Source organism: Etheostoma cragini, chromosome 12 (assembly GCF_013103735.1).
Source record: "Etheostoma cragini isolate CJK2018 chromosome 12, CSU_Ecrag_1.0, whole genome shotgun sequence".
NCBI classification, from domain to species: Eukaryota; Metazoa; Chordata; class Actinopteri; order Perciformes; family Percidae; genus Etheostoma; species Etheostoma cragini.
Genome location: NC_048418.1, coordinates 20,395,308 through 20,405,889, shown reverse-complemented (window position 1 = coordinate 20,405,889; position 10,582 = coordinate 20,395,308). Strand labels below are relative to the sequence as shown.

The following is a 10,582-nucleotide window of genomic DNA, read 5'->3' as shown; positions in this document are numbered from 1 at the left end:
CCCCCCCCCTCACCAACAGTTCCCTACAGTATGGCCTAATTCTGTGCCTGTCGGTCATACCAATAACCCCAGCTAAACCAGACCATCTCTTTATCCCATCCCAGCTCTATCTAGTTAACCACTGTTTGTGATATATGACATGGGATTAGTGTGTGTGTGTGTGTGTGTGTGTGTGTGTGTGTGTGTGTGTGTTTGCATGCATGCAAGCAGCAGGGTCAGACTATAATTCTGGATCAGAGATGACAGACAGAGGGAAGGACCCTGGATATGTTTAAAACCCACTGAGCTGATTTGTCCTTTTGGCTGCCGCACCCTTCAGCCTGATCAGATGGTCCCGCATGAAACTAGCAGTTCTGTCAGCCTGTTGGATAAGCTGCCAGTCGTATTTTTTTGTTAGCCAATTGCTTGATACACCAGATAGCCCCAAGGCCGGCAGGAGCTGTAACCCAAACAACCCACCAATCAGTCATCCAGTGTGTGAACCAGCTGAATGCCAGTTGGTTTGTGTAATGTAGTTAGTCAGTACCTTTATGTCACCAGTTAATCAATGAATTTTCAAACCAGCTAACTAGGGCTGGGAGGAAATGCTTTTGTCCCAATTCGATTCTTTCACAATACATGGCTGCCGATTCCAGTTGTATTGCAATTTGTATTTATTGCGGTTTAATAGTATTGAGTATTGTGATTGTCTTTTCCTTCTTTAACGAAAACAAAAGTTGAAAAATACACTTTTAGAGACAATATATCATGAGACATTTCTTTTCTAAAACCCAATTGTTTTCTAAGAAGAATGCACATATCATGTCAGTCAGTCAGTCAGGATGACATTTATTTCATTTGTAAAGGAAAAACATAAGTTTTTTTAAAATTTTCTTCATGTTCTGTTTTTGCTCTGTTTCGCTGGATATGATGAAGTTGTATTCAGTGGTATTGTATAAACATAAATGATTTAGGTAAATCATTGGTAAAAAATAAAATACATTTAAAATATTGATTCTATGAAAAATAATCAATTTAAAATATGTTCTATTTTCAATGTTTTTCCCTCACCCCTACAGATAACCAAGTCTGTTATGAGGATTTACACTACATTTACTACATCTCACATTTATTTCTTGTGAAAAGTGGTTTGAAATCTTACCAGCTCACTGATACAACGGCCAAACAAGAAGACCGGGCTATTAAGAGCATAACATGGCAATTGATGAATGAAGAACATTTAATTTTAGTAATCAATTATTGATCATTTCTTCAGTCATTGATTCTGAAACCCATAATTTACCCATTCAGTTTGTGACTTGTTAACATAATAACATGCTAGCAGAAATTAAAATTCAAGAAATTTCTTAGATCCCATTTGTTGGCTTAGAACCATTTAGTTGCCATAGTTTTTGTTACTTTCCGTCTGTGTCAATGTTGTGTCTCTCTTTGTCTTTCTGCAGTACATCAATGGTGGAAATCTGGAGCAGCTTCTAGACAGCAACAAACACTTGAGTTGGTCCACGAGGGTGAAAATGGCCTGTGAGATCGGCAGCGGCCTGGCCTACTTGCACTCCAAAGGCATATTCCACCGGGACCTCACCTCCAAGGTTAGCTACAAAGGCTAATTGGTTGTAAGGAGGAAAAACCAGAGCTGAAAATAGAACTGCAGGCTTATTGTGGCACCAGTACCCAGTAGCTTTTCCTGTAGATTTGTATTTCTTTAATCTACATTAAATAGGCGATTTTATTTTGATCAACGGGAACTTTAATGTATAATATTTGTGGTTTAGAGACCCAGATATTGTCAACCTCAACCTGTCACTCACTAGACACAAAAGACTTAATGTTAGATGTCGGATACAAATGTTAAAGGTCCCAGATTGTCCTTTTCCATGTTTTCTGATGTGGCCAAACTTCAAATAATTGGGTAAACATGTTTTAGACAAATCCCTGTGAACTAAAACGTTCAGATTTCCAAATATCCTGACCAGTTTTTTTTCTACTCTCGCCTAAGTGTTATGCAACTCTAGGCCGGCCTTTTATGATTGGTTATCTGCTCCAAGTAGGCAGGACTAGGACTTCTCTAGAAGATTACAAAAATGACACCAAGAACAGTGGTAGAATGTAACATTAACTCAACTACTGTACTTAAGTCCAAATTTTGAGGTACTTTACTTGAGTCTTTTCTTTTCAGGCCACTTTCTACCTCTACTCCGCTACATTTCAAAGAGAGATATTGTACTTACCTACATTCATCTGACAGCTTTACTTACTATTTACTTTACACATTCAGATTTTTGCACACAAAACTCATGTAGTTTAAGGAATAAAATGTGTTCTTATAAATTAAACTAGCTAACAATATATTGACCTACATTCCAGCTGAAATGATTAGACCATTAAACATACAACTGTTTGGGTCCTTTACACTTTCTAAAATGTGAGGATTTGCATTGAGTACTTTTACTTTCAATACTTCAAGTACATTTTGCCAATGATACTTACATACTTAAAAAAAGTAACATTTTCAATGCTGGACTTTTCCTTGTAAGAGAGTATTTTATAGTGTGGTACTAGTACTTTTACTTAAGTAAAGGATCAGAGTACTTCCCCCACCACTGACCAAGAAGATAATAAGTGAAACCTATTATAGTCGACAATCATTTTGCAGTTTTAAATGGTGTGGTTACAGCCTCGCAGATTATAGTTCCTCATTAATACAAAGTCCATTTGTTTGTGACTTATACCTCAGTCAAAAGCTCAATATATAGGACAACTTTCTCTGTTTTACATATATCCACTACTAGTACTATCAACTTGTTCCAAGCACTTTCTCCTTCCAAATGTAACTTCATCTTGTTTTAGAGATTATGTAGTGTGTTTTTATAGAGCTTCATGTCTTCTGTTATAAAGGAGTTATAATCTATAAATTCACAATGTACAAAAATAGGGCAAGGTGACAGTTTAAGACACATGTAAACACAATGGCACTTATTTATATAATTTATACTGTTTATGCACTGTGCTGTTGGGAAATTACAATTTACACTCAGTTTATTAGTAATCACTACACACAGGCCTGAAATACACACACACACACACACACACACACATGCTCAGGACCTAATCATGCAGAAATGGAGAGTTGTCAGAGTGAGTGGGCTGCCAGCTGGACCAGCGCCCTGAGCGTTTGGGAGGGGGTTACGGTGCCTTGCTCAGTGCCCAGGAGGTGAAGTGGCATCTCTCCAGTTACTGATCCACACTCATACAGGGACTTGAACCGACGACCCTTCGGTTCCCAACCCAACTCCCTACAGACTGAGTTTCTGCCACATATGTACTATACATTATTGTACACTAAAGCCATATTGTACAGCACGCTAACCCATTATTGCCAAGTAGAATTAGATGTGTAAAAAAAAAAAAATAATAATAATAATTAGATGTATTAGTAAATAGAACATTAACGTTCAGCTCAATTTAGTATCCATGGCTACCAAATGTAAGTTTAACTGTTATACAAGGTGGTGCAAATGAAGTCAGCAGTGAGTGCACGTACTGTTTGGTACTGTACAATTAGAGACCTGCTTGTGTAATATTGATTGCCATGGCAACAAACAGTAACAGTAGATTTACAGATAGTTCCATTTAGGGTGAAGAGGAAGTGTCCAAACTTCAGAGCAATGCAAATTTAAATTTCCTCTTAATTCCCATTTTGTGATGTCCGGATAATGAGAATAAATAATTAAATAAATAACACTAAAGGCTTAAGTTCAGATAGCAGAGATTTGGCTGATATTGTCATGCTGCAATGTGTCTTAATTTAATTAAATTTTTTGAAATCCTGAAGTGTCACAACTTACTCATCTTAACGTGTGTGATGATAGTGATAATGTTTTTGGTGTTCACAGAACTGCCTGATCAAATGTGATGACAACTGCTACACTGCGGTGGTGGGAGACTTTGGCCTGGCAGAGAAGATCCCCACCAATCTGTAAGGAGTTCTCCACTGATTACTGCCCTACATAAATACACGCAGGCCTACATCTTCATTAGAAATTACCTAATTACTTTAGGAAGCTCATTTGCTTTCTTCTAACTGCCTTACTGAGTTAATGCATTATTCACTAGTTTCAAGTCACTGCCAAATTAGTTGATAAAAGCTAATTAAGACTATCAGCTCCACAAAACTCTCTCTGTATTTCTCAGTATGATTATGTGACGATAATGACTTCTTCTGAAGAGTCCATCGTGTTTTTTAATCCTCTGTGTCCTCCTTGGTTACAAGCAACAATGTGGATGTGGGGTGGGGGTGGCGCGCAATCACGGATGGCTTGTATCGTGTGGACGCAACGACGAGTGTTAATATTACTTAGAATTAGTCATAGGGGAGACAGAAACAAGACTATAGCTTTAACATTGAATCTAATGAATGTGTAGTGTGAAAGGGGCTGTCACCCAACTCTAAGCCTCTTTTAGCTCTCTGTTGGTTTTTAATGGCACAGTTACTGGTGGTTGAGTCTCAGTTGTTTGCTTGTACACAAACCCATGTACACTACCTGTCAGTCACCGAACGGCAAACGGACAGCTAGTGACTGGCTGATGAACAAAGTTGAGCGTTTGGCAGTTAAAACCCCAGTTATCTGAATCAGATACTAGAGCTAAAGGAATTGTGGATATTGGGCTTTTTTATAGGTGGTAAATAAGACTCCAATTGAGTGCTAACGATGTAGGGCAGCAGAAGAAAATATCAGAATGCAATTATTTTTGGCTGATATTGTGATCTGATTAACGATATTGGAGGGAATGATTGTTTTAGTATCATTAATAAAGGTATAGGCCGAGTATTGGCCCTGGACAATTATCAGCATTTTATTTCCCTGATACTTTCACTGTGTTGATCATCAAAGTTGATCATTTATTAAATAATTGCTCAAAGCATTCCAACAAAGTTTTGTGTTGGAGTTTGTAACATTCCAAATCTTAATTTTGACTAAAAGATTTTCATTTTCCCTCTTAACGCGGTTCCAAATATCAGTCGTCTGTTTCATTAACGACTAATAATCGCTATTGGTCCTAAAAACAAACAAACAAAAAAACAGTATTATTTGCAATTTCATTTAGAAATATTAACATGAAAAAAAATTTAAACGATTATAGTGTGATTTATGCGAGGATCTTTACCAAACCAGGATTTTTTCTTTAGTCTGTAGTAAAGTATTTGTAGCCCGGGACAATTCTGCAGCACCACAACAGTTTAACACATATTATATCTAAATATTTGGATATTGCACTAGTCCATACTACAATTTTGATAAAATAGCGTTCAATTGTGAGGGCCCTAAAGCGTTGTTGTCTGCCTGAGTCTATGTGTGTAACCAGCCAGTTGTTTGCTCGGATGTTAGCGATAGCAGTTTAATAATCCAGTAATGTGCTGCTACAGTAGCTTGTACCTTGTTATTAATATTTGAAGATTAGACCCTTATTGTTATAGCTGCCCTGCACCTCATTTTACAACAGGCGTTCATTTTCTCTCTGACACTTTAAAGACCTGTCAAGATATAGAGTGTGTCACATCTGGTGCAACTCATTTTAAACAGCCTCAAAAAGAGAAAAGGTCAGGTCAGAAAATGTGTATCCCAGTATCATGTCCATGTCAGCTTTCTACTACATTGTTTTTTTGTTCCTTTCTGTTTTTCCTGTTACAACTATTTGTAACTCACTTAAGTGTGTTCCTCCTCCTCATACCAGGCGCAAGGGTTATTTATTATCACACTGGCCTGGCACTGACATCAAAGCACGCTGTACAGTTCACATTCTCAACTTTAGTGTTTTGATAACAGGAGGATACTATCACCGCAGGGTTTGGGTCATATAACGCTTTAGTAGCACAATGAACAATTAATCTTTTTTTAAACATCTTCAGGAACAAAGTTGATACGACTTTGACAAATGATAGTTTCTATAATCTTGTATATCTATGCATAAAGTATGTGTGTTTGGATGTAAAACACATATAAATATTGCACAGAGAATATAGCCACGCCTATCATCTTTCACAAAGTGAAGTTTCAGGTTTGCCAGTGGGTGACACATATTTTTTGCCAAACAAAGATTTGAGATTTAAAAGAATATGGTCCCGTCTTCATCCAAACTAAATCAAAACAGAGCCAAAGCTACTGAAGGACTATCTGACATGTCTTCTAGACTGATTGAAAGGCAAGACAGCAGTTATTCTCTGCCTGGTATGATTTAAAACTGCAATGATGTTTTGACCGGATTCCCAACGAGGGGTACCTGTACCACAGAGGGTACTTCTGCCCCAGGGGGTACTTCTGCAGTAGCCATGGGGGTACATGGAAAAATTGTAGAGTAGTTAAAAAAAGTAGAAATGGTGATTTTATTGGAAGATTATATCTACATATTCGCATTAAGTCAACTGTAACACCTGGACGCTACATGTTGCAGTTATGTAAGTGATGTGTAATGTGTGTGAAACACATTTATAAGCACTTGTAGTTAGCTAGCGAGCACAGAAGTTCAGCTAAAAGTAATGACTAAATGTTAGAATAACTACCGAAATGCAATGACTTCACAGTTAAAATAGCTAAAAGTTGAAATAGTTAGCTAGAAGTAATGGCTTCAAGTGACATTAATGGATATATGGTTAACACATTCAGCTTCACTCCAAGGTTTGTTTTAATTTGATTTCTGACCAAATCAACCTCATGTACCTTGGACCAAAAAGGTTGGGGAAGCACTAACCTAGAGTCACTGGTTGAGGAAGTATTCAGATCCTTTCTTTCAGTAAAGACATTAATACCACATTGTAAAAATACTCAGTTACAAGTAAAATTCCTGCATTTAAAATGTTACTTAAAAGTATGTAAATATCAGGAAAATGTACTTAAAGTATTAAAAGTAAAAGTGGTCAGTGCAGAAAAATGCTCAAATTTTAGAAAGTGTAAACAATCCAAACAGTTCTGTTACTTTGTTTTATAGTTATAATAAATCATAAGCAAACTATAATTTGTAAAGTAACTTACAAAGTTACCAATCAGATGAATGTAGTGGAGTAGAAAGTACAATATTTCTCTCTGAAATGTATCATAGTAGAAGTACAAGGAAAAGAAAAGACCCAAGTAAAGTACAAGTATCTCATCATTTGTAGGCTACGTAAGTAGAGTAAAAAGGCAACAAAACAAACTATTCAACCAGGAAGACAGAATTCAGGAGTTGACTCAGAGCCTCTGAATTATTTTGAAGTTTTTGGCACAAACCACTTCCTCTTAATAATAAACCCAGTGTATTAACGTTTTATACGTAATCAATGTGTGTGTTTGTGTGCAGTGCTGAAGTAGAGAAACTGTCGGTGGTTGGTTCTCCTTTCTGGATGGCTCCAGAGGTGCTGAGGGATGAACCTTACAACGAGAAGGTAAAGTTTGACCTCAAGTTGCAAGTAGTGTTAGAAACTGAGATAAGGTGGGAAAAATGAACTTAACCCTTGTGTTGTTGTCCGTCTGTTTTAACGGTACCTGTTCATAAAACATAATATATAAATGATCCCCTAATTCTGGACCCTGTTAGCCAACTTTATTCCAACTTGTTACCACTAGTTTTGCACTTCTTTTTGGAATTCATAGTCAACAAACGTCATTATTGAGTTAAAAAAAACACAGAAATTATGAATTATTTTGTCTTATTGTTAAGGTCAGAAGATGTGGAGTGGATAATCACACGGGTGTACTGTAGCCACGTCAAAGTATTGTCAGTATAACGTTACTGTTATGAAACCAGTTACATTTTTTTGGAGCCAATCATGTTATCTGTTGGTTGAAAGAAACCCAAATTTATGATATAGAAACTTTGAAAATGGGTCCGATTTAACCCCAGGACAACATGACAGTTAAGAGGGAGAGGGAAACACATGAGGGAAATGGGCATAAAAACTTATAATACATAGAGAAATAATAAGCCGGGATGAAGATGCACCGTTTTCATTGATCTTTCCTTCCTTGAAAATTGTTTGGGTGGTTTGAGATTAATTTTGTAAAAACTGGAGAATATCAGAGAGTTCTGCAAATGTTTTACTTAGACCGATCAGTTTACTTTGTCTGAAAAAGAAAACAAGTGTTGGTGTCTGCATGTGTTCATGTGTGTCCGTCTGTTTTCAGGCGGATGTGTTCTCCTATGGTATAGTCATGTGTGAGATCATTGCGAGGGTCCAGGCTGACCCAGACTTCCTCCCCCGCACAGAGGTGACTGCTCATCTACTTCTCACTTCTTTTCCACCCTGTAACCTCGTATTACTCCACCTTCCTTTGTTTGCTTTGTCCACAGGTTGATCTGTTGATCCCATAATTGACACCTTGTTTACACAGTGTAATATTCACATGACTCACACAGACCTTAAAGTGAGTGGCAAAGTTGTCTGCTTCTGTGCTAGCAACAGCTGGGGCTGGGCCGGAGGCATTATGATGTCCTTCCGTACATCTGTCCATAAGTCTGTGATAACTCCCTGGAGGGAGTATCTTCACATTTGGCACACATGTTAACTTGGACTCCAGGATGAACTGATTAGACTTCTGAGGTAAAAAGTTAAAGGTCAAGGTCCCTGTGGTGTCATTTCTGCCCATTCCATTCTTGTGAAGGCAATATGTCATCTGACGACCACTTTCTGCTTTTTGATGAATCAGGCTGAATCATCAAACTGAATTAAGCATAGCCAGACCTTTCTCCTCGGCGCTGGAGAGTTTGACAACAGGAGCAAATACTCCTGCTCTGGGTTGTTTGCTTTTCTATAAACTAATCACAATAGTCCACAATAGTGCAAAATAGTCTCAGGAAGGAACTTGTTTTGGTGGAACATTAGCACCCTGCAAAAGAAAACACCACATACAATAATAAATTAACTGTTACAGACACACAATACAGTTAAGGCTGTTTTACGCTTCTGCGTCAACTCCAAGCCATAGCTCCTACGGCCCTGTGACCCTTTCGGAGTTCTGCGTCGGGGTTGAAAGCTTTTCTGTTCATTGCATCCGTGCATTTGACCGCCAAAACGTGAGCCAGTTTATGTTATGTTAGCAAGAAAACTTTAGCACAACTGCTCACAAAGCACCGCTTGCTGGCTAAGTGCTAATTTCAAAACGTTACTGACATATAGACATACAATATATATGACAATATTTCTATCGCGCGTTAACGCAGTTTTTATTATTTCTTTATTATTGTAAAAGTTTGTTGCTCACAGGCTTTGTAAATACTGCAAAGTAGAATTTTCTTATCACCGGAGAACTTCCAGTCTGAAATATCACCTTGACAGTTGATACCAGCAAATCATTCAACGAAACACACAGTGGCGCGAGGCTTTGGCAGGCTACGTTAGATGCAGAGTGTGGGTAAGTAGAGATAAACAAAGGCAAGAGAAGCTAACAAATGCCATAGCGACGTGGATAGTTACAGACTGCAGGCCCATTAGGGTTGTGGAGGACATTGGTCTGAGAATCGCAACAATGACTGCAGGTATGAGATTCCCTCAAGACGCACCATCACAAGAAGAATACACGAGTTGTATGAAAAGGAGAGGACTGCAAAAGCATCAACGCTACAACATGCACCCGCTGTTGCTCTTACTAGGGATTATTGGACTCACTGGGTAACCAGAATTGTCTCGGAGTTACAATGCATTATATTGATGAAAAGTGGGCACTGTATTCACATGCTCTGACTGGAATGAAAACAGAGGAGAGACATTATGCTGAAACATGCGCGGGACACTTTTTTTGAAGTTGCACAGCAGTGGAATGTGTCAAATAAAGTCACCGCAGTTAGCACAGATAGTACGAATAGATACGAAAAAGGATGAACCTTCTGCCATTTGATCATGTCCCCTGCTTTGCGCACGGTCTCCAGCGTTCTGTCACAGTGTCTCTGCTTAACAGCGCGTTGGACAGTGTCCTTGCTAAGTGCAGAAAAGTTGTGGGGAACTCTAAACCCAGTCCAGCAAGTGCTGCAAAGTTGGAGCAACAACAGAAGAACGTGGACATAAAGAGTCGCTGATGCAAGACGTTCCAACCAGATGGAATTCATCTCTGGACATGATAAATACAGGGTTTAAGTTGAGATGTACACTAAATATTTTATTTAACTGCTACTTTATAAACAAAATGCTGGTAAGTTTTTGCAGAACAAATATTACGGCACTTTCATACATATGGCGGAACATTTAAAAATAAAATTGCACTATATACACTACTTTTGAACTCATTATTCATTTTGCGATTATTTGCGATTAATCAGGGAAATTATGCAATAAATTGCGATTAAAACTTGTAATCGCTGCCCAGCTCTAATATATATGTATATATAGACAGATAACTTTGACATTGTCACCAGAATATGTCTGAGTTTATTTACAAAGCTTATGTCAGTGAAGTAACATGTTGCTACTCCCCATAGTGGGCGGCCTGAAACACCAATTGGTTAAACGTCATTTGCTCTTACCAGTGTATCTCCATGTGTACAATATCCAAAATATTGTAAAAACTTTTTGAAAGCTGCAGAAAGACATTCTTGTATCTCACAGCCTGTGTGATTT

The 10,582-nt window shown here is 38.0% G+C and overlaps 1 protein-coding gene across 2 annotated transcripts in view; it reads left to right on the top strand.

Annotated features, from left to right (window-relative positions):
- The window catches only part of tesk2 (testis associated actin remodelling kinase 2), a 43,540-nt gene that overhangs the window by 22,945 nt on the left and 10,013 nt on the right, over positions 1 to 10,582 (top strand). For both annotated transcript variants that reach the window (XM_034886820.1, XM_034886819.1), the window contains 4 exons: positions 1,443 to 1,589; positions 3,894 to 3,976; positions 7,333 to 7,417; positions 8,157 to 8,240. In XM_034886820.1, coding sequence (XP_034742711.1) covers positions 1,443 to 1,589; positions 3,894 to 3,976; positions 7,333 to 7,417; positions 8,157 to 8,240 — 399 coding nt within the window. The remainder of the gene's footprint in view (positions 1 to 1,442; positions 1,590 to 3,893; positions 3,977 to 7,332; positions 7,418 to 8,156; positions 8,241 to 10,582) is intronic.